At 41.2% G+C, this 25,064-nt stretch overlaps 1 protein-coding gene across 1 annotated transcript in view; it reads left to right on the top strand.

The window, feature by feature from the left end:
* Positions 1-22,930, top strand: part of micu1 (mitochondrial calcium uptake 1) — a 38,929-nt gene extending 15,999 nt beyond the window's left edge. The window contains exons 5-12 of the mRNA XM_080869841.1: positions 9-52; positions 10,552-10,666; positions 12,203-12,285; positions 12,681-12,881; positions 14,929-15,066; positions 16,443-16,551; positions 21,791-21,880; positions 22,076-22,930. Coding sequence (XP_080725967.1) covers positions 9-52; positions 10,552-10,666; positions 12,203-12,285; positions 12,681-12,881; positions 14,929-15,066; positions 16,443-16,551; positions 21,791-21,880; positions 22,076-22,236 — 941 coding nt within the window. The 3' untranslated portion in view covers positions 22,237-22,930. The remainder of the gene's footprint in view (positions 1-8; positions 53-10,551; positions 10,667-12,202; positions 12,286-12,680; positions 12,882-14,928; positions 15,067-16,442; positions 16,552-21,790; positions 21,881-22,075) is intronic.
* The last annotated feature ends 2,134 nt before the right edge of the window (positions 22,931-25,064 follow it).

Here is a 25,064-nt window from a genome sequence, read left to right as displayed (position 1 = left end):
TTTCATAGATCTAGGCCTCGACCAGTTCATCGTGAAGCGGTATGATGGCAAGGTAAGGAACAGGTGTCTAGGTCTTGGTCTATTTGGTCATCATGCAGGTCACCAGGAGTTTAATTGTGTCATAGCTTAATTTTTAATTCTTAAATTCAGCTTAGAGTAGCTGTTGTGGGATTTTTGTGAGTGTAATGTAAACCAAGAGAAGAAGGTTTATATCTTTCCTATTGCAAAGCTTGTTACATCTTACTAGTCCAACAGAGGGGTTTATTACCCAGATTTAAGAATCAGTTCATCAAATAAAAAACAAATAAAAAAAAAAGAAAAAGAATTTTTTCAGTCACACAAATTGTTGATTGTTTTAGTTTTTAGCTTTAAAAGACTGAAAACATTGAAAACTTAATCAGCAGCCTAGTTACTCTGAATAATCCACAAATCTAAAAAAGATGTGTTTTTTTTTCTTGAGCAGAAATAGACCAAAGTGAAGTCGACATTTAGAAAAATGCCTTTTTTAAAAATGTATTTAAAAATATTTAGAATTGTATCTTCATGCAGAAAAGATGAAGCAAATGAAGTCTGCACTTGATAATTAGCCTTTTAATCATCAGATTATAGTAAGGTTTTTATCTGTTCATGACTTAAAAAAATATGCAAACAGAGAGAGGGAATTATGAGTGAGGTTTTATAAGGTTTGGTCTTACTGAAATTAAGTGAGTATAAAAGTCAGTATTATCCCCTCTGAAAGAAAAATAACTAGAGCCAAATCACAGGTTAACTCGTAAAATATTAGCAACTTTGTGTGAAAACTGTGAATTAAATCTTGCATAGAGACAGAACTACATTTGTTCATTTTTCTGGATGAATTGGTAATGCTGGAGAGCTTTGCATGAAAGGAATCTATAACTCTGTTGAACAAACATTAAATACTTATCGCAGGAAGTTGGATTGCAGCATTTCAAAAGTGGCAAAGAGAAAGCAAAGAAATAGAAAACATCATTACATCCAGCAAACAATCCAGAAATTAGTAGCAAATATCTAATGCTGCTGTCTGAATAACATGTTTAACTTGTATTTTTTTTGTATTTTCCTTGTTTCTGTTGTTAAGCTGTTGTGTGTAAGTCAGTTTTGTCAAAACAAAATATTAGATTAGAATAACAGTCAAAAAATGTTTTTGCCTCCGCCATCTTAAATATTGAAGAGGAACAGTATCTTATATACTTCTTTGCTCGTGTCTTTGCTTTTGGTCCTGCGTTTGCTGTCTGCTTCCAACCCGAATGTGTTGTTTTCTGACTATTGTTTGAGCTCTAAAATTCAGAAAAAGGATTAAAGGCCAGAAAAGCCATTTAGTGTGAAGGTGCCTTTAACAAAGCACTTAAGAGTAACTATAATAGGGACATGCACAAAGAAGGCCCGCCCACTGTATAATGACCTCTTCAAAGACAATGGCAGCATGCAAGCATTATAGGCTGGCCCCTTATGGACACTGATTGACTTCAGGGAGCTAGTGCCAGTGCTCTAAATGCTGACATTTCCATGAATATAAATCACCAAGATCATATTGCATAAGTACATTTACTGATATTGATTAGTGACCATTACTGCCCTTCCATAGATTTCGGACAGCACCTCTCAACACCCAACAGCTAAGCGTTCATTTAATATTAGCTAATCATCAGTGTGGCGATTGTAGCTTCTAACCTCATTACAAAATTCATCAGGCCTCAGGTTGCTACGAGTCTCTGCCTGATCTCCATATTGAAGTCAGATGAACAGGTAGCGAGGGATTGCAGTCTACTTTTTTGTCATAGGTTTCTTCCTGTACTCCTTTCTCTGCTCCTGCTCTTTTGCTTTACCTTACCATATGTTTTGTGAGACCTAGAGTACTTTTACTCACCCATATTTTAAAAATCTGTTAAAAGTATGGGATATATAGTAATCAAAGGGGCTTATGAAATTGTGTGGCAGACCAAAATTAAAGTGGAGCACTCGTCCTGTCTGGCCCTTGTCTGTTTATGTAAATGATCCGATGCTTCAGTCCTCATGTTTCTTGCATTTGCCAGGCATGTTTAGCTTTGGATTTTCCCTGGCAATTTTACTGCCATGGCTAGAGTGGCCCGAGAGATTCCCATCTTCTTAACTCCTCATTTGCCCAGAGAGACACACCTTCTTCTCACCTCTAGCAATTTAGAGGAGTAAACTATTACTTTTTCCATTTTACTATTTAGGTTAACACAAACCTGAAAAGTACAATGAGTAAGACCTACATGAAATGCCCAGAGAAGTGTAATGGTACAATATCTGTTTAAATCATGAAGTGAATGGAAATATAGTTAAGTACGAAGGGAGCATTTCAGCTAAACCAAAGCTAAAGCCCACACCATGTGTGAGAATGCCATGAAAGGTCTCCTAAAGGCCTCTGTATCTCACTTCCCATGGTTTTATTTAAAAATAGCTAAGCCAACTGCAATGTTTGGGCATAGTTAAGTGGGAATATGTGTAGGTGTACATCCTTCTGTCCACCATCTCCCGCTGACACTAAATTTGTTCCAGGTTCAGTCTTTATGTAAGACAAACTTGTATGGTTGTTTACCAGTTGTGGTTCATATTGACTCAACCTGCTCATTGTGTTGTTTTCCATCCATGTGTGCAGTATCGCGATTGTTTTAAAAATCTTTAACTGCTTGTCTTTGCTCGACAAATCGTTTAAGCGCACCTCTCCTTCTGCTGTTATTTCCCTGCCTCGCTCTGGTTATTCTTTCTGTCCTCATCATGTTGGTATGCTTTTCAGCTGCACTAATCCAATGTTGATGTGACCTGACGTTGTTAACTGTTGATTATTCTCTCATGCTCTTATCAACCATTCTCTCTCATTCATGTAACAAATAACACCCCTCCCCCCATGTTCTCTCTTCTCTTCCTCTTGAATAACCATCATTGTCAACTCCCCGTCTCCCAACATCCCCTCTTTTTTTCTCTGCCTCATTTTCCCAATCATTACATCTGCTGATCCCCACTCTCCACCAACCAACTCCCCTTCCCCCTTCACCTCCTCTTCATCTCCTCTGTCTCGCTCCCTCCTTCTCATTCTGCCCCTCCCTCTCTGCAGGACTTCTGGCAGGTATGGGGTGTGTGCCGAGCAGCATGTGTGCACCTGAATGAAAAAATGCACTCTGTAGCCACTTGCTACTCCCTCTATCTCCTTTATACTCTTTCCTCCTCTCCCTCTGATTTCTCTACTTTCTTTTGACTACTGGCTCTTTCTCTGCAGTAATATGGAGGGCATAGGTGTTCACCATTGTTAGTTCAGGGGAACGGCTATTCAGACACTTTTATTCTCCAGTGTTTACCACGACTTACATGCACTTTGACTAGGACAGCAGCCAAAGTGTGCTTTTTAATATTTACATCTTAACTAGATTGCCAATAACAATTCCTAAAATTCCATACTGGTTTTTCCCTCATAGCTTCAAGCTGCTGCAGGTGGGTTGGAAGTAGAATAAAGCAGTACTGTAGTACTTTAGTGCTTTATTTTTTTATAGTAAGCAGAATATGGCCATGCAAAGTACTTGTTACTGATTGGCTGGTAACCGCTTTAAAGACAGTGCAGCTGGACAGTAACCTGCACAAGTAGCTGCTTTAGTAATCAGGAAATTGGTCTGTTTAATTGTTAACCACCTTTAAACAGACTCCAAAAAGCTTGGTAATATAAATGCTTATCTGCCTTATGCACTTTGAGATTTATCTTGGCAAATAACTTACTTGGTTGTTATAGCTTTCTCCACCCCTGCCATGTCTCTTTATTTGATCCGCTGCAGTAAGATACCTAATACTTGTAGTATTGTTTAAATGTCAAAGAGATTTGGTCTTTAAGCAGGTTGAATGCTTCTGTCAGTCAGCACTGCATGAAGATAAGCTAGTCATAGCAAAGGGCAAGTTACAGCCTGTTCACCATATCATGACTGGTGGTGCAATAATGTGAAGTAGGCACACACGCCCCATTGTCTGTGATCCTGTATCAAATATGCAAACTCCAACTCCACATTGTTATTGGACGTTGTGTTGGAGACCTTCCCAGTGCCCTTTGTAAAGCTTTGTTAGAGGCAGCTATATACCATGCCTTCCCTGCTGAATTATTGAAAGTGCAGGCTATAGTTTGCCTTGACAGCGATTATTAAAGACTGCAGCAATCCTATATCATTTATATATACTAATCGGACCCCAAAGTAAAGTCCACCTACTTTCATACATAAATAGTTGTTTTAAGTTTTGCAAAGGTAGAATAAAAAGGCTCGCTGAAATGATTTCTTTGTTAAGAGTACTGGTCAGTAAGACATGCTAATGGTGCTGTTCCCCTGCACTCTCACTGTCTTGCTTTACACGCACACCTCTCTCTTCTCATCTTTCATTTCTTCTAATAACAGCTGTAGCTTTCCAAATGCTTTGGCACTTGAGCTGTTTCCCAGCATGCACTGCTCTGATGCCTGTGTCTCACAGAGAAAGTAGCTGGTGGCGGCGCCCCCTCTCTGTGCATGATGTCATCACAGGGTGGTTTTGGGCCCAGAAAAAAGCCATAAAGGCTCTGTTAGCTGATGTCAAGGCTGAATTGGTGTGCTTGATAGTCTGCACAAATCCATCCTCTGGACTGTCCGGGTGTCAGTGCTGCATGATCTCTGTAGAGCATGGTTTAGAGTTACTGGAGGCAGGACTTGGTTTGTACATTTAAATGTATGCAAACTGTTCCTACATGTTCTGGCTCACTGTGTTTGTAAAGCAACGCTGTCTTCCGGATGACCTCCACCGACGGAGAGTCGAAACCTGTCACTCAGAGGGAGTGCTGCTCCAATGGAAAACACGCCACTTGTCACACCAACTGTTGTCATGTTTACCCTTTCTGATCTCACAGGACGCTCCCAGGGCCTGCTGCTTGGACTGATACAGACCACTTTTTATATATATATATAAAATCCTAATGGTGCTGTTATTTATATATATATATGTGTGTGTGTGTGTGTGTGTGTATGTGTATGTGTATATATTCTTCCGCTGTGTGTAATTTTCTACATGCTTTCTTTGTTCTCTGTTTTGTTGACACTGAAAGATCATACACAAAAATACACTGAATACTCCTGATCCTTCTCTATTTCTCTCTCTTCCACTCAGTTAGAGGTTGGTTTGTCTCAAAAGCTGGTCCTTTAATTCAGTTCAACCTGTCGTTTATAAGACAGCTGCCAGTCCTCAACGAACAAAATTTGTTTATTGAGCGTTCCACATCAGGAAGCATTATACTGAATGTGCTCACTGCATAAGTTATTAATGGCAAACCTGCTTTGTGGTTACCCCTGAGACCAGAGGTGGCTAATGCATTAATTTTCTCTCCTCCCACACACCTGCCGACCCACCTACAGAATGCAGTGTTTTGGTCCAATGATGCGATCATATACAGGGAGAAATTATCGTCTGCAGCTCAGTAAAAGATGAAAAATCACATCGTCTTTGTGTTTGTTGGGGTGCGTAGTTTGTGAATGGGGCGCCATGCTGTGTTGAAGATGCAGTGCAAGTGGGCTTGTAGGCTGTCAGACCATTCAGAAATATCAAGCTGAGACCTGGATTGACTTTTACCCTCAAGCAGGTCATCCTGAATTCAGTTTTCCCTGATACTCAAATCATTTATTGTACCCACAAAAGCGACAGTAACCTCAGAGCTACCACATCACATACTGCGGTGCAAAGGACACAACGGTCCTGATTCATTTTTAATGCATCTTTTGTCACACTCCTCCCGTCTTTCACTCTTTCTGCACTGTCGGTCAGGCTTTACATGTCACTGACCTTTTTTTCTTTCTTTCTTTTTTTTCCAGTCAGTTCATCAACACGCTCCAGTAAACCACGTTATTTTGAAACTCACCTTTGCATTCAGATGCGAGGTCACTTGAGGACAGGCGTCACTCAATAAACACATAAACAGCAGAATGAGAGCAAATTCTCCCTGTTGCTGCCTGAGCCTTTCATCAAACCCTAGACTCATAAATTTGTGTTTTTATTATGGCAGTCATGGAGGAAAAAGAGTGAAAGAGCAGAAAATACATGGATGACAAATTATGTATTTTTGGTATCCAAATGTGTGTACAAGCGGATTACAGAATTATGTGAATTGTGTCTCATATCAGTCAGTTGCTTCAGCAGTTGTCTGTTTGCTTTTGTTATGACACTGGATGTCAGGAGATTTGATCAGTCTCATTAGCACAGATGTGTTCATTGTCACATCCTTAAGTATTTGGAGCATGCCCCCCTTTTTTTTGTATTTTCTCTGTCACTGACACAAGATAGGGTGAAGTGACTTTTAGTTTCATAATGAGCTTTTCTTCCCCCTTTTTTTTCACCTTTTGACATCTTGATTGCTGATCTCTAATTTTTTATAGTCGTGTACACATGCAAAACTGTGAAAATGAAATTACTGTCCAGATAATCATGTTATATACAGTTTGTTATTTGTAAAAGTAACAAAACACTAAATAATGAAGGTAATGCATTGAAGCATCTGTCATTTGATGATTGATATAGGGTGTCGATATAAGACTGCATTGCTGCAAGCTGTTTTGGTTTTATCAAAGAAATTAGGATCTAAAATGTTTCTATGGCAAGTTTTTAAGTATATCACTTTTAAGTGTTTAGAAAATGTTTCCTTAGTATTTGCGTGAAATGAATAATGAATGAATAATTTGGCCTTCTGCATGCATCCCTTCAGCTGTGCCTGGTTGTACGGGTCTCATGCTTAGTTTTCTTAAAGCTAGTTTAAATTTGGTCAGAGTAGCCATGGGCTATTCCTTAGCTCTAGTGCACTAGAGAGATTAGCCCTGACCAGACCTTTAACTCTGTTTGTCCATTCCTCCTTGCTACCAGTGACGCCCAGACAGCAGCTCTGTCAGTCCTGTGTTTCTGCCTCACCTAACAGGCTAGTCGGATTGTCATCTCTAGCTGAAACACAAGGACAAGTATGTAGACATGTCCAGGCTCAAGCCAGAAGTCTGAAAAGCAGCCACACTCACATGTATACAGACAGATATGAAGTTGGTACTGATTAAGAGATAGGTTTTAATTTACTTGATTGCTGCAGCAATCACGTTTACAGTCATTTAAGTGCTTTGGGAAAAATCTACCAGTGTTAAATACTGATTTAAATGTAGTTGGTGTTTTATAGGCATAATGTCCTCCCTGTTGAGCTATCAAAACTAATGAATTACTAACTAATTAGACACAGAGACGAAGTCTGTCTAAGGAATCAAGTAACCTAGTAGCTGCATTTTGTAGATAAGACTTTCTGCCTTTTATCTGATGTTGTACTCTGTGTGCATTTCTGTACTGTTCACTGGCTTTTTGCTGGAGAATCCAGTATTGTGTGTCTCAAGTCGGAAGCCGAGGCTTGCACTAGTGACAGAAAGATGGAGGATAAAGTGTAAGTCCAGGCATGATCCTTACAACAGAGCCACAGGATGGGGAGTATGAAACATGGAGTATAGGTTGATATTCACAGTGCCATACCTCCTCTTCTTCTTAACAGCGTGCACATTGTTATAGCATAGAGCGAATAGAAAAAAACAAACAAAGAGAGAATGCTTTAATGTCAGCTCATTGGCACTGAAATCTGTAGCTATAGAGGGGATCCTACAAGACTTAAAAAACTTCCATCGTGTGGCCTTTTTATAACCCTGTGAAAAAAAGTTGAAATTCTTTGTAAAATGTAAAGGAAAACAGCCCATTTTGAATTTTTGTTCAGCAACACATTTCTTATAAAGTAGGGTGTTTGTCACTGTTGCATCAACTCTTCTTTTAAAAACACGCTGTAAGCATTTGGGATCTGAGGGAATTACTGTATTACTGTAAAAGGAAAACATGTTTTGCTTAATGTGGGATTTCATAAGTTTGGGTCATTTGAAGTGTGAGATGATGGTCCTCTCCTCTTTACCCTGTTATACGTGGCTCCATGATTTCTGTAGAGGATTCTGGCTGTATAGTTATATTTTTTGTGTGTTTTGTGTAGGACAGTTGTAGATAAAGCTTGAAACTACAGTGGCATGCCTTCTTTTTTTGCACATGTCCATTCAGTACTGACTCTCTGAATTGGACTTTATGTATAATTCTCTGAATCCTTTAATGATTTGATGAAGTGTATGTCAAAAATGCCTAAATTAGTCACAATCTTACAATAAAAAACAATATTTTTCTTCATTAGTCTGTTACAGACTTATGAATCCCCAACCACCGCAGGGAGGCTCTTTTTATACCAAATCATCTTCATCAAGTAGTTTCATCAGATTTGTAGACGATAACAGCAAATCGAAAAAAAATTTGAAAAAACAAACCGTAGAATTTCTTATTTGAATATGTCATCTTTATACTGTTTTATATTAAATAGCGTAAAAAATTAGTTTGCTAATTTAGCATTGTCTTTTTGATTAATTTTAAATAGCATCTCAGTTTGTGGGAAGCTGGATTGTAATTGGATTTGTTTCACTCCAGGCTTTTCTGTGAGGATGCTGTTATCCTTGACTCAGACGAGTGAAAAATGTGATACTACCCCTAATGTGCTTGGTGCCTCTGCTCTGATCTTTATAATGAGGCCCAGTGTTTTTATGAGTCTTGGTGTACGGCCTTGTAGCTGTCCCATTGTGCCTACTGGCATACACACTCGTGCAGAAGTGTTTGTCTTTTCTGTTTTGTAGACTGGCATTACAGCTGCTTCTCACCTTGGACCCAGAGGACTTGTTCCATGTGTTATTGTACCCAACTTAGGGGACAGTACCAACCTCTTTCACTCTCGCACCTCTCACTTTATCTTGTTTTGCTCTTTCTTCTTCTTCTTCTTCTTCCTTCTTGCATTTATACACACAGTTACACCAGAAAAGCTTGCAAAGCACCTGGAATTAAAACATTGCCCTTTGCTGTCTTTCTTATTCTGTCACTTCTTGTAAACCTGTATGATTAAAAAATAAATTTCTCTCCCTCTGATTTCCCCTTTCTCCCTCACTCCCTTCTCCTTGGAGAATGAATATATCTTAAGTACTAGTAGAAACTGTTGTTGTCTTTGTATCTCTGACTTTTAAAACTGAGGATAGACATGAACTGGAGATAGAGATAAACTTTATGCCCTCATACTAATTGTCTTTTGTTTGTATGCAATGAGAAGGGAGTCGGTCAAAGGGGTAATGATTTGAAAGATTTGATATGAAGGGGGTGCCACCAAATGTTTATATTTATACATGTTTTGGTTCATGTAGTTAGTATATGTCTGTGACCCTTGCAAGTGATAACATGAGATTAGCTTTGATTTGTAGTGTACTCAGCCTGCGTTTGTGATTATACTGCAACATGACTTTGATTCACTTCAGTTTAGATATGCTCTGTGTACACAAAATGTGATAATATGTAGCACAGCAAATCATAGTCCTAGTGTGATTATTCATTGTACACTAATTGTAGTTGCACACCGTGAAGATTGCAAAGCATAATTGAATTCTTAACTTTGAGTGGCATCGACCAATTATCTTGTTTTGAGCAAGATTGTTTCAGTGTGTGTGTGTGTGTGTGCAGCTATATGAATGCAAATCTGTGTCTTTGCCATTAAAGCCCTGCTATAAACAAAGCAAAAAAACAGCAGAGGCCATGATTTTGTTTTTCTAATAGTTGTTTTTCCTCCCTCCTCATACTCCTCTGAAATGGACCCCTTTACAGACGGAGGTAACTCCACATGGGCTCAGCGTTGCCGAGCTCCCTCCTCCACCCCTTCTTCCTTCTCTAGGCATGCTCTGTCCGTCTGTTTGGTGGAGAGCCCTACTAGTGGGACACTGTCTTTCAAGTCTGTCACTGAGTGTGTAGTGTGCATGTGATTAAGTCACACTTTCATGCAGTGCTGTGGATATACACATGGAAAACATGTCGTTAACTGTGTGTTTGTGTGTGTGAGAGAGAGTTTAATTCGCCCTGTTTTTAATGATTAATGCTCTGGGTTACATTACAGCTATGTTTAACAAATGGTGTGTGCGTTTGTGCTGCAGTCTCTCGTGATGTTTTCCCTCTCTTTGTGTCAGTTTCTCACTGTGAGTACGGTCTCTGGTGGACAATGTTTTATACTCGAGCTGACTGCTGACTAACCATCATCATCCTCACCTGTTTGGCTTCATGTGTATGCAGCACTTGCATGACTGTTCATGTGATAACCCAGCTATATGAAGTGAACTTTTTATTGTGTGTGTATGTGTGTGAAAGACCAGAATGTGTTTAGATTTTTGTGTTTGAGCAAGTCTTTAATTGAGCCTTGGTCCTACACACACATACACACACGTACTTGCTTGCACACACACAACTGCACAGCTATAGAGGCTGTAAGGCTAGTGCTGGATCATGTGGAAGGTTTTTTAATATAGCTTTTACCTTTTGTGTGTGTGTGTGTGTGTGTGTGTGTGTGTGTGTGTGTGTGTGTGTGTGTGTGTGTGTGTGTGTGTGTGTGTGTGTGTGTGTGTGTGTGTGTGTGTGTGTGTGTGTCCTGACCTGGATGAGCAGAAGATTGCCCAGGAGAGGGAGAAGTTTGCAGATGAGGACAGCATATTTTACACACTGGGGGAATGTGGCCTTATCTCCTTCTCTGACTACATCTTTCTCACCACTGTGCTGTCAAGTAAGTACATTGTTGAAATGTGCAAGACTTCCTAGAATTGAAGTGGTTCACATGACCTGTCTCATTAAGTATAACATCTTTTAAATCGTCTGCATAGTTCACAGATCAGATCTCATGAGAGTCTCTTTTGTGTCTTCTCTGCTCTCTACATTTCTACTTGTCAGTTAGGACAGAAAGTAAAAGAATGGATGTCTTTTGATACGACGTTATTAGGGAGGACAGGACATGTATAAGACGTGGATTTTAAATGTTAATGTGAGCTGACCAAGTCTGCTTACACAGAATCAGTCTTACCTTGATCTAGTATTGGTGGTTCATACAGGAAATAAATCGCACATTAATGCCTCCACTCCCAACGGGCCGTAGTGTTTGGTAATAAAATGAAAATGAAGCTCAACTCGTTCCTCTCCAAAGGCTAGTAAACTTTTATCCCCAACTCTGCTAGACCTTTTATTATAATCCGTTCATAGGGAGAAAACCTTAAGGGAAGTTTTCAAGGACAAGCCTTTTTTTAAAGCAGACGAAGCAGGATGCATTATGGTTGGTTTCAATCTGTTTAACACAGCCACAAAAAACAGCAAAGTAGATGTATTTTGCCTACCAGATTTAGATTTACACCTCATAGTGCCTTTTTAATAAAGATTAATCTTCCATAAAAGGCACTGAAGAATATTTGAAGCAATAAATATTCATAGTAGTTAACTGTACAATAACAATGTGAAGCCATGAAAAGAATTAAAAATTAAGGAGAGACTGTATAATATTTTATATTGCATGTTATTGTTTTGGTGTATGAAATACATGGATCGGTCAAAATATGACCACTCACAGATGAACACATAAATTTTGATTGTCACATCTGGTAACGGTGATTTTTATGTATTTGTTTTTTTTCCTGTGCTGGTGGATGGACAGACAGAAGCCAGTTGATAAAGAGCATGTCTAAAGCTAGCAGTCTTGTGGGGTCAGCAGTGGTGAATCCCTGCTCGTGCTGCTCTGCAGCAGGTCAAACAGTTAATGAGGGATGGGGTTTGAAACACATCATTCGACTAACGGGGTTGCTAATAGGGCCTGGCACAAGCTACCAACAGGCACCTTCAGAGTTCGTTTTAAGTCCGTGCCTCGATGGCTTTAAGCTGTCTCGTCAGGACCAACAGCATATTAAGTGAGCGTGTTCGTAACATTTTGTCACATCAGGGTATATAGATCTTATATACATAGTCTCACAAAATATTACAGTTTAGATCAGGTTCCAAAAGTAGACAGTAAAGTTTAAGTTACTAATGTATTAAAGCAAAAGAAAATAACAGAGTGTGGAGTGGTTTTTTTAGCAGCTTCAGTGTTGGTGGAAGGCGGGGCCAATTTTTGCTGTGTAGTTAGAGGGTTGATTTCCCTGTGTGAGAACTTTGCGCCACCTTGAATGAGGAGAAGACTGAATATATTGTACAATTATGTGTTTTGTGTAATATTTGTAATATACTGTGTGTAATTGAGAGTATCTCTTCATGTGGCTTTGTGTGTTGCTCTTGTGTCCAGCTCCCCAGAGGAACTTTGAGATCGCTTTCAAGATGTTTGATCTGAACGGCGATGGAGAGGTGGACCTGGAGGAGTTTGAACAGGTTAGACTGACATCAGCAGGATGTCCTACGTGCAGCAGATGCACGCAAACCTGCGCAAAATCAACATATTAAACGTGACAGAAGCTTGAAAGAACTAGCCCACATATTTATATTGAGATTGAATAACCAGAGTAGCTTTGATTGTTTTACAGTGACACACACTGACTAGCAATAAAGGTAGGCTCCCACACTGCTGTCCACCAGTGTGACCCTTTCTCAAAGAGACAGATGCTGTGCTCAGCAGTCTGTGCTAACATCAACATATATGCAGCTCAGTTTGTCTTATACAGTCTATATAGTATATATTGTAGTGAATATATATGTAGTTTATAACTACCTCTAAAACTTAGTCTGCACGGACACTCTGGTTGACACTTGGCTCTCTGTATGTGTAGGTCCAGAGCATCATTCGTTCCCAGACCAGCATGGGTATGCGACACCGCGATCGCTCTACCACAGGAAATACCCTGAAGACAGGTGGCTGCAGCTCTGCTCTCACCACATACTTCTTTGGAGGGGATCTGAAGGGCAAACTCACCATTGGCAGTTTCCTGGAGTTTCAAAGGAAACTGCAGCACGACGTGCTCAAACTAGAGGTAACAAAAATGGAAAAATTAATGAGGAGATGATTCAACTTCAATTTTCCATCTACTGGTTTACTGCAGTTTGTGTACAGTTACAGTCCATTTGAATTTAAATGCATATTAAGTCTCTGTACTTATTAGGAGCTGCAGAGGAAAATGAATAGCTTTTTCACAGAGCCAAAAACAATCTCACTGTCTGTATTACATGTAGTTCCAGAGTCCAGTTAAATAAAAAAAAAAATGTTTCTATCAGGGGAGAAGGAAGGAGCTAGTGGCAGGTGGTTTTACACATAAATTAAAAACAAAAACGATGAGGAAGTCAGTAGCAACAGCTGATCAGTGCTGCTGAGCATATGGTTGAGCTGGTGTTTACCATGCCTAGTGCCTAAATGATGCTCCAAACCATAATGAGTGGCATTATCAGAGGCTCAGAGAACAGGACTCAGATCTGAGCATCTGCAAGAAAAGGAAGCATTATGTGTCAGGCCTTAATGATACCTCAGTAGTCATTCGGGGAAATCATAACACAACAGATAAGTTTGAATTTATTTTAACATTCAGCAACTTCATGTGAAAGCAGATTAAATAACTGCAGCCAACATGAAATGAGTGGTTCCTGAGTTTTAACTCTTCTTGAATTTAAGAAAAGCGATTGAAGTGGCTAGCATTTCATAGCGTTTTCAACAGTGTCTCGAGACTTTTTGATGTTGCTCTTATGTTCAGTGTGAAGGTGCTCTCCATCTCTGTAGAGAACGGCGCACCAGTGGCGGACAAGCCCGTTCTGGTGCTGCCAGGCAAACCCAACAGCTCTGGCCTATGAGCACAGTGACCAGTTTGTAGCTACATTGTACGACTCTTAACAGTGGTCATGTTGGTCCTCCTTTCACAAAAGAGCAGATACTAGTCCTGCTGCTAAGGTTGATCCCCTTTTACTCCCCTGTCCAGCACGCCGCAGGTCACAGCCTATCTCCTAGTATCTCCTTCACACAATTTAAATTGTGCTAGGGAAACAACAAACCTTACAGACACTGATCATATTGTTCTGCCATACTGGAGGCGCTGGACTACATGTGCAACCTGAAATGGCTGCAGGTAACATCTTTTGCTACAAGTAGTGACAAGGACAATAGCAAATGGAAAAACTAGAAAAAACAAATCAGTCTGGAAGGATTTTCATGCTGAGGAAACAAATCTTACTATTATATGTAGTCCCAAATTACCCTAACAATTAAATAAAAAAATGTTTCTGTGAGGGGGGAAGGAAGGAGGTAGTGACAGGTGGTTTTACACACAAAGTAAAAGTAAGTACATTGTTGAAATGTGCAAGACTTAAATGATAAAAATCCATGAATTCACATGGTAGGATTTGTAAAGAATTTATTCGTAAATTAGGGTAAATTAGATAAAAATGATGAGGATGGTTTCGCAGGTGGTGTTGTTGTGTTGCTTCTCCAATGCATCTTTTGTTTCTTTCCTTTATATCAAAGCACATGAAATGGTTTCACAATGGTTTATGCTTCCTAAATGAACAGACTGATATCCCTGAGGTTTAACTGACTTTATGCTATACTGTAATCATCAGGTTACATTACAGGGTTACCTAGGAAACTGGAGCCTGGAATGTCTGCTAGGGACCAACCGTCAGCTTCAAAGTGATGCATGACGACTCTTTATAGTTGTAACTCTTATGCTTACAAACTTACAGGTCAAAGAATACGTGCCATTCTCATTATTATAATGTGGGGGGCTTAGTCACATCCTGCCTGCCAGAAATGCAACATTTCTAGAGGTTAACAAGTTAAGAGAGAAATGTCAAACATCCTCAGTCATAAATCAAGTGTGTTGACCTGACACAGCAGAGGCATGCTGTTGTTGCAGTGAAACATTGCAAAAATGCACATGCACATTTAATGTCACCAATGCCAGCTCCAGACGTGACTCAGCTTGAAGCCTGACATCAGTATTTACTGTTTCCCATCTCCCTGTGCGCTCCCTTACTAAAAATGTTGTTTCCTCCACATAGCACTTGATCTGTTTTTCTCTCTTTTTCCCTCCCTAGTTTGAGAGGAACGATCCTGTGGACGGCAGAATCACTGAGAGGCAGTTCGGGGGTATGCTGCTGGCCTACAGCGGCGTCCAGTCTCGTAAACTCAAGCAGATGCAGAAGGGGTTGAAGAAAATGTTTAAGGATGCACAGGTAAATAAATATGTCCTTTCGTCCATCCTTAAATGTAGCTCTGAAAGTCTTAGCCACTCCAGAGGTAAGATACAGCGCTTGATGAGGTGTTCTGAGTGTTTTAATTAATTAGCCTACATGGGAGGATGTATGACAGACGGTGCATGCGTAAGGGAAAAAGAGACTGTGCAGGGGCATTGAGAGTCTTTGTGAGAGTCTGGATGAGAGGTAATACATCACTGGGAGTGGGCAGCACATACAGTGTCTGATCTTATCCACCTTACCAACTCAGTCTCTCCAGCCACCTTCAGCTCTATTTTGGGATGACCTCATATTGGTGCAGTTAGCTCTCTTCATTCCTCTCTGGTCGTCTCAGAGTCTTCACAAAATTGCACTGTGTTTTTTTTTTTTAGACATTATCCTCAGTTGAGTAGTCTTTGAAAGAAAAAAAAAAAAGACAAGACTATTGCTTTACAGCCACATTGCTTTAAGCATAAAAATTCTCCACAGACATTCGTGGTAATGTAAAAATCATAATTTCTAAATTTAGTACATGCTTATATCTCCTTCCTACTTCAAGTTCTTTGCATGAACCCCGTTTTTATGCTGGATCGGTTTCACGGTAACGAGCCCCATCAGTCAACTGACTGAAGTTACACCCATGCATATCGTATTCCCAGGGGTGTTGCAGCGAAATATGTCCCATTTCAATTTTTTGGAATGTAACGATGTGGACTGTCACAGAGCTGTTTGTTATACATTAAAGCACCACAGATGTCAGACTTAGCTACGATAAGGCACGTCTGATGGTTAAATACAGCGATTAGGAGAGAAAAGGAACAGAAAGCAGGGAAGTGACTGTTCCTCCAAGTCATGAGGGAAAAGATGATGCTGCCAGAGTTGTCTCCCTAAGGAATTAAACAGCAGCAAGCATCGCTCCCTGTCTGTCTTCACTTCTTTTACTGTTTACCCTGTCTTCCTCAATCCTGCTGTCAGTCTGTCAGTATTGGCAGAACCTGTAATGTAAATGACTCAAGTATTATTTACAGCCCAAGACCAGCTGTTCACTTTTCTTTGCAAATAAGCTCATCAGCAGTGCAGCAGCTGTGTGACTATCTGTCTGTTTATATGTGTATGTGCGCATGTTTGCTTTAGGCTGTCTGTCCCCTTGTTGGTCTGTGGCACAATGTTTAACCATGTGTGTCAAAAGCTTATGCAGACTTCCTCTTGTCATTTGTGTCACACTCCTAAGGTCCTCCAAATGTGGTATTCTACAGTGGCAGCTCTTGTCTTAACAATAGTTGGCTGTTTTTCGCAGGTTTGGAATGCTCTAATAGCCCAAATACAAATGCAGGAAGGATTTGTAACAAATTTGTCCATTTTTCTTTGTCGCACAGGGCATCACATTTGAGGAGGTGGAGAACTTCTTTACTTTCTTGAAGAACGTAAATGACGTGGACACAGCTCTGAGTTTCTACCATATGGCTGGAGCCTCCATAGATAAAGGTACACCCACAGTCACCCTTTACTTTGACATTCTCTCCCTTCCCTAATTATCCCCCTTTAGACTTAACTGTTCTCCGTTTCATCGTCTGCATCTCATGGCTGTTAACACTCTGACAGCCAGATCTGCTTCCCACATCTTTTTTTTCCTGGCTTTTCTCCCAAACCAAGCTCAGCTATTTGTCATCTTTTTATCAGTCCATCCATTTATCCACCACTTCTTCCCCTGGGCCTGAAGAATTGTGCAAATTCAAACACAAAAACTGCTTATGCACACATGACAGATCGCTTTGTGCTCCTACTACAGGCTGCTGATGTCCCCTAAAACATGCCAGCATTATCACCGGGCAAGTGAATGGATGATTAGGGTTGAGTTAACCCACCATTAAATGGTTTCTTTCTCCATAAGTCCGTTACTGCAGGGTGGTGTGCAACAGCAGTTGAATACAAAAAACTGGACGATAACCTCTGGGACAAACAGGCCTGGGGAGGCTCTGCAGCCATCACTGGCTTGGATGAGCAAAGAGAAAAGAGCTTACAGTAGAACAGTAAACACTCAACCGGCTGGTGGGGCCAGTCACTCATAAAGAAACCTGCTGCTCCAAAGATACCTGCACAAAGTTGCATGGAGAAAGAAGGAAGAGCATAAACTACGTAAGATGTGAAAGGAATAATGATGTGGCACAAAATCACAGGGATATAGAGTGTGAAAGAGAAAAGATTAGATGGGCTCAGTGCATCAGGGAGCACACTGGCCCTGTGGCACCTCTGTGAACATCTGGTTCTAGGGGCACCCGAACTAGCCTGAACTATAATTTACAGTGGGGCAAAAAAGTATTTAGTCAGCCACCGATTGTGCAAGTTCCCCCACTTAAAATGATGACAGAGGTCAGTAATTTGCACCAGAGGTACACTTCAACTGTGAGACACAGGATGTGAAAAAAAAATCCATGAATCCACATGGTAGGATTTGTAAAGAATTTATTCGTAAATCAGGGTGGAAAATAAGTATTTGGTCAATAACAAAAATACAACTCAATACTTTGTAACATAACCTTTGTTGGCAATAACAGAGGTCAAACGTTTACTATAGGTCTTTACCAGGTTTGCACACACAGTAGCTGGTATTTTGGCCCATTCCTCCATGCAGATCTTCTCGAGAGCAGTGATGTTTTGGGGCTGTCGCCGAGCAACACGGACTTTCAACTCCCGCCACAGATTTTCTATGGGGTTGAGGTCTGGAGACTGGCTAGGCCACTCCAGGACTTTCAAATGCTTCTTACGGAGCCACTCCTTTGTTGCCCGGATGGTGTGTTTTGGATCATTGTCATGTTGGAAGACCCAGCCTTGTTTCATCTTCAAAGTTCTCACTGATGGAAGGAGGTTTTGGCTCAAAATCTCACGATACATGGCCCCATTCATTCTGTCCTTAACACGGATCAGTCGTCCTGTCCCCTTGGCAGAAAAACAGCCCCATAGCATGATGTTTCCACCCCCATGCTTCACAGTAGGTATGGTGTTCTTGGGATGCAACTCAGTATTCTTCTTCTTCCAAACACGACGAGTTGAGTTTATACCAAAAAGTTCTACTTTGGTTTCATCTGACCACATGACATTCTCCCAATCCTCTGCTGTATCATCCATGTGCTCTCTGGCAAACTTCAGACGGGCCTGGACATGCACTGGCTTCAGCAGCGGAACACGTCTGGCACTGCGGGATTTGATTCCCTGCCGTTGTAGTGTGTTACTGATGGTGACCTTTGTTACTTTGGTCCCAGCTCTCTGCAGGTCATTCACCAGGTCCCCCCGTGTGGTTCTGGGATCTTTGCTCACCGTTCTCATGATCATTTTGACCCCACGGGATGAGATCTTGCGTGGAGCCCCAGATCGAGGGAGATTATCAGTGGTCTTGTATGTCTTCCATTTTCTGATGATTGCTCCCACAGTTGATTTTTTCACACCAAGCTGCTTGCCTATTGTAGATTCACTCTTCCCAGTCTGGTGCAGGTCTACAATACTTTTCCTGGTGTCCTTCGAAAGCTCTTTGGTCTTGGCCATGGCGGCGTTTGGAGTCTGACTGTTTGAGGCTGTGGACAGGTGTCTTTTATACAGATGATGAGTTCAAACAGGTGCCATTCATACAGGTAACGAGTGGGGGACAGAAAAGCTTCTTACAGAAGACGTTACAGGTCTGTGAGAGCAAGAGATTTTCCTTGTTTGAGGTGACCAAATACTTATTTTCCACCCTAATTTACGAATAAATTCTTTACAAATCCTACCATGTGAATTCATGGATTTTTTTTTCACATTCTGTCTCTCACAGTTGAAGTGTACCTCTGGTGCAAATTACTGACCTCTGTCATCATTTTAAGTGGGGGAACTTGCACAATCGGTGGCTGACTAAATACTTTTTTGCCCCACTGTATATGAAAAAGGAAAGTTGGGGTCTTTCTTAAAAGTAGAGAGGGTGTCTACTTTCTGAATCCAAGGTGCAACCCTGATAGCTGAAGGCTCTGGGATTCACAAATTAGAGTGCGGTTTAAAAGGTAAGTGCTATTTCTGGATAATATTGTACTCTGAGGTGTTTGAGATTCACTGGGGGAGATCATTCAGGGTTCTGTGTGTCAGTATTTTAAAGTGTAGCATGGGTAAACTATGATCTTTCTTTCAGTACTTGATACAAATACTAATGTACTTTTTGAGGCCTTGCAGCCTCAGTCACTTTACACGCAACAACAATTAAGTCTGTAGAGAGCTTAGGCATTAGGGTGGAGACTGTTATAGGGCTATTAGCACTGTAATCCCTAAGATCATAGTTCATCAGAAGTGGGGGCACAAATCACAGCAAACTTTTTTGGCACAACTTCACCTACTTTCAAGGTGCATAGACAGGATGAAACAATTCACAATGCAGGAACTCCAGCAACACTTAAGGAAAGAGGAACAACTTTACTGACTGCGGCTTGTGGCCTTCATCAGGGTCATCCACAAGCCGAAACCCGTTGGTCAGTCAGTAAAGTTGTTCCTCTTTCCTTAAGTGTTGCTGGAGTTCCTGCATTGAGAAATGGGTGTCATGGGCTGGGTCTGTGACCCAGTGTTTGAGTTTTTATATATTTTGGTATTCATTTGTGCCCTAGTTTAGTTCATCTAGTTAATTTCAAGGTTGCTGTTTAGTCCTTTGTTTCTTAGGTGTTTATGTCATCTCCTCCTGTATTCAGTCTCCCTTGTCTGTGCACCTACCTGGCATGCGTCCTGTCTGTGTGGTTATGTTCAGTTCAGGTCGCGTCTAATCCCCATGTTTCCTGTTTTACTTTGAAAGTCCGTCTAATGTCAGTGTATGTAGTTTCACTTTCCCTGTCCTGTCATTAAGTTCATGTGTATCAGCTGTTCCCCCTCATGTGTTTCCACTTCCCTTGATCATCCCTTGTGTGTATTTAGTCTCTGTGTTTCATTCAGTCTGTGTCGCGTCGTCTGTGTTCCACGCCTTATGTCATGTCAGGTTTCAAGTCTCTGTGCAGGTCATGGCTCATGATGCTTATTCTTATATTTCACAGTTCCCTCATGTTCTGGCACAATCTTGTTCATAATCTCACTGTTAGTAGTTTCTTCCCAGTTTAGGTTCCTGTTTAGTTGTTGTCCCTGTTCAGTTCTCGTTTAGTTTAGTTCATGTACTCCAGCCTCAAATAAAGGCTCGCTTTTTGTTTAAAGTTAATTTGGTCTGCTTGTCTGTGTCCGCACCTGGGTCCTCCAAACACTCTCCACACGGTCAGCCACTGCGGACCGTGACAGTGGGGGCACAAACAGACATAAAACTTCGGTAATTATTTTTGAAGAGCGATTGGTGTAACTTTTTACAGTGGAGCCAAACTCCAGTTACTAACTGGCCTCCCCCCCCCCCCCCCCCCCCCCCCCCCCCCCCCCCCCCATTATACCGTGAACACCTGCAGTGTATTGCACACCGCACAGTAGTAGTTCTTCACTTTGAAAAGTTGGTTAACTCATCCACATAAAAAGCGTCACAAAGGGGTTTAGTTAGGAAAAAACCCTGAAAGATCTCACATATTAAGACTTTAAAAATCGCCCACAGAGTTCACTATGGTTATGCTGTTCTCAGTGCTGAAGAATTTATTTTCAGTGCTTACTGGTGAAAACTAATTACAAAGTTTAAATTCATTAAATCACTCGTACTGTCTTTATGTGGCTCAGCACTTTCATTACTACTCAATTCATTTGTCAGAAGCTGACAATGAAAATCTTTTTAATGTGAGAACAAAAGCGGCAGATGAGACCTGTGGCAGTTGTTTGAGGAGTCTGTTTCCTTCATTTGTTGCAGTGATTCAGTCCATCAATAGACCTCCATATGTTTTCGGTCTGTGCATCCATTTGTTCTGATTCATTTATGAAGCAGCTGCTGTGTTAAGGGAGCGAAGGGTCTACCCCGAGGTGCTTTTTCAGGCATTTGGTTTCAGTGGCATTTCTGCACAGTAACAAACCGCGTATGTGTATCAGTGTGTTTTTGACTTTGCGTAAAGCGGCTTTGGGAGGATGCTGTGGGTTCACAGCGAGCTGGCAGACACATGTCTGCGAACTCTCTGCTCCCTGCTGCCGTCCATGAACTGAAACCGTTTTTCTCCTCTTCGAGCCCGAAGCAGCTCGTGTCTCAGCTGAGCTTTTTAATGTCTTTGTTACTCTCTTTTCCTTTGCTTTCATCTTGCACTCAAGTCCACTGATTTCACACCCTTTCAGAACAGTTTCTCATGTGTGGGTGTGTGATCTGGATCTGCACAATGGCTTTGTTGAATATATAAAAGAAGGCCAGTAATGAGGTTCTTGATGGCGTGCTGGCTCATCTTTTTCTCTCACCATTTGCAGGGAAATTTTTGTCACGTTTTATTTGTTCACCCCCACTCGTCTTTCATACCTGCCCTCCTCCATTTGTGACTATTGGTAAATCCTGATAAACCTTACATCCTCCATATTTTCCTCAGTCCAGTTCCATTCCCAGCTGGATTTCCTGTAGCGGTCCGCTCTTTCTTCTCCTCTCAGCCCCTTCTTTCTCTCATGTGTCCATCCGATAGCCTCCCCAGCGAATTGAAACCCTTTTTGTTGATCCGAGCAGTCTGATTTGCACACACTGTTCTCCACTTGCACCGCTGATGTGCTGACATGTGTGAGTCTGTGCCTGTGTTGCTCTCACAGTGAATCTTTTTATCTGTGTATCTTTCCTCCCTCTGTCTCTCAGTCACCATGAAGCAGGTGGCACGCACCGTAGCAAAAGTGGAGCTGTCGGATCACGTCTGCGACGTGGTGTTCGCGCTCTTTGATTGTGATGGTAAGTAGCTGACAGTCTCATCATATCTCTCTGCTCTAAATATTTATGAAACACAAAGCCTCCGGAGGTAGAAATCATCAATAAATGGAAGTCAGCTCCTTCGTCTTACTTACTCTTCCTTTATTATTTCATCATCCCGCTCCCCTGTCCATCACCCCTCTCCCCCTTCTCTCCTTCTCTGTCTGTCTTCCTTAGGGAATGGGGAGCTTAGTAATAAGGAGTTCATAGCCATCATGAAGCAGCGGCTCATGCGTGGGCTGGAGAAACCCAAAGACATGGGCTTCACTCGGCTTGTGCGTGCCATGTGGAAGTGTGCCCAGGATACCGCCTGGGATTTTGCCACACCGAAGACATAATGTCACAGGAGACCAGTTGCAATTGAGAGCGGAAGACAGCAGGTGTATAGGGCAACATTACCAATATCATCAAAGGCAGTCTTGCTTGGACGGGTTTTAAGAAGTTTAATAGACAATTAAGACTGCAGCTCATCATCAATCATTAACGCATGTTGCTGTAGTTCCAGCTATCAGTATTGTGGCTGAAGCATCCTGACGCAGTGCACTGTGTCCTGAAAGGCTTCTCTAGTGTGCCTGCCTGAGGCATCATGGGTATTTGTATGTTTGAAAATATACAAAGTTTGTATGTTTGATTTTTTTTTTCATGTTTTATAAAGGAATGCAGAACGGTGCATCTGTTTGTCAAATGCTAAAAACACCACTTTGCTCTTCTGTATTTAATGCATTTTACAGCAAAAGGGCAAGACTAAAAGATGAATCAATCTAGTTTGACCTTCAGCTCTATAAAGGCTGCAGTATATCTGTTCTACGCTGTTAACATAGCCTGGATATTTCTTTGGTGGGACAAAGCAGAAGTCTGTAATGTCGTTAGCACCTCTTCACTCAGTCTGCATCTTTATTCCTATAATGTCCCATAAAAGATTAAGTATGCCGTCTTACCCTGTGTTCTTAGCATTATTATTCCCCATGGAAACACTTTATATACGACAGATGTTAAAAGAAGAACTCTATTAAAGATGCTACAATAATGTAATGGTGATGAAGCTTTTTATTTTTTATAACAGAGTTCTGCTTGACTTGTAAGTTGTTGTCCTGCCACGTTCCCATTTTCCCTCTTTGACAGCACAGTGGGGGGGATTGGCACGACTATTTGTTGGAGCACCTGGGAAGTCATTTGTCAAGTGTAATGATTTTTCAAGCAAAAACGCATGGCTGATTGTAACCCCTGGCTTTGACTTCATTCCAGACGGAGAAAATTATTGTGTGTCTGTGTGTGTCTATGCGCAAGAGTAGTCAGCATTTTTGTCTAATTGAAATGGACAGGATGGGCAGTCCTCAGCCTCCGCTGCCCATTAAAAGATTGTCCTGCAGCCCTTCGTGCACACACACTGTTGCAATTTACCCGAACGAGCTGGCTCGCTCTGCCGCACGTAATACGACTGACAGACGGAAGTGGTGCTCGGGAGTGATTGCTAGGCAGGAGATCAGGTACGTGGACCTCTCATCAGTATTCCTCACCAATGGTCTTTTCAGAGTTTCTGTCTGGCATTTCAATAGCTCAGAAGTGGAAAATTATTTTTCTTTTAACATTGCATCACTTACATTCTGCTTTAATCATAGAATGGCTGTCCAGTGAAAGTCATGCATCTCCATTATGCCAGCTTTTAACATTAACTAGGAGAGTCTCATATCCAGCTTTGTGAAACTTTTTTTTTTTTTCATTTAATCAAATTATTTATTGATTTGCTGGGCTTGCAAAGTAGACCCAAAAAGAAATGTACAGATTCTGTCTTCTGTGCTGTTTTGCTCTGCAGCACTTCCTTCCCCATAAGAAGGCCTGTGGTAATTCCTTCCCCATACAGCTGAAGATCATGTTTGCCCAACAGTCCGAAGAAATGTTGAAATTCTAAATAAGACATTTTAAAAGCTGTGGCCGGCCTGCCTTTTCCTAATTATTCAATTTCAAAGCACTTATCCCAAATCAACAAATGATGAGCTTTAAAACCTGCAAAGCAAAACACTATTTCCTTTTACTTTCTAAAACTCCCTGAAGGACCTCCTGACCCACTGCTGCTGCACAGAGCCTCCAAGTGCAACAGCAGCTACATCCGTGCTCAAAAACTGCCCAGTAACCGTTCTACAGTAACCACTTCTCAACAGTTCATCCATGTAAAACCTCGAGCAAGCACGCTCTGTCAGATTTCTCTGCTTGATGAGCGCTGGAGCATTGCTCAGTGGTTAGCAGTTGCCAGGCTTGCAAAGGAGGCTATATTTGGAGTGACTACAGACCTCAATCATAAGTCAACAGCTCTTTTTGTGCATTGAGTTCATGTAGTATTTCCTCCTTGTGCGTACATATGAGCTTTATGCACGGGGTGTGCGCTGTTCATTCAGTCTAAGCCTGAAGCTTTTTGCACTGAAACCAGAGAGTATATTATTTATTTGGTCATATGCGGTTTCCTATCTGCCAGATATTATTATGAGTTAATGAAAAAATATACTCTGCAATAAGAATAAGAGATCAGCTAGTCGGCTGCAAATTATTTAGTCTCGCAATCACTTTTCCCACTTGAGCATAAGGAGTTAAGAGGATAAAATGTAAAAATAATTTAAACAGTCACTGACTACAGTAATATCTGCCAATCCAATCCACTGCGATGAATCCACTTTTCACCAAAGGCTGTTTGTAGAGTTTTACGGGGAAAGATTAAATATTCAGTCATTTTCTGATACAAACCAGACATTTTTTACAGCCACTGCTGTCAAGAACAAGTTTTTACTGCCACGGCCACCCAGCTGTTCATGTAAAGTTCACTGTAAAATACAGATAAATGTATAGTTTAATGTCCCAGAGGGAAACCTGCTTGTGTGCAGGTGAGGTCATGTCTGAGTTTCTTTAACAGGAAAATGTGATTACATTGTAACAATATATTGATAAACATTTCAGTTGAGAATTTTTCATGCATACCAACCCAGATGAAGTACAGTAATACTGAACTTATTTATGCTACCCTATCAGGGAAAATTTAGGTGGTGTAGTGGAGCAGTGGTTAGCCTCACAGCAAGGAATTTTCTGGTTGAAACCTGGTAGTTTCAAGCTTCTCTGTGTGGAGTTTGTGCCTGTTCTGGTTTCCTCCCAAAGCACTGTGACACTGGTGACCTGTCCT

Source organism: Rhamphochromis sp. 'chilingali' (genome assembly GCF_963969265.1).
Source record: "Rhamphochromis sp. 'chilingali' genome assembly, chromosome: 20".
Classification (NCBI taxonomy): Eukaryota; Metazoa; Chordata; class Actinopteri; order Cichliformes; family Cichlidae; genus Rhamphochromis; species Rhamphochromis sp. 'chilingali'.
This window is presented reverse-complemented; position numbering and strand designations above follow the sequence as displayed.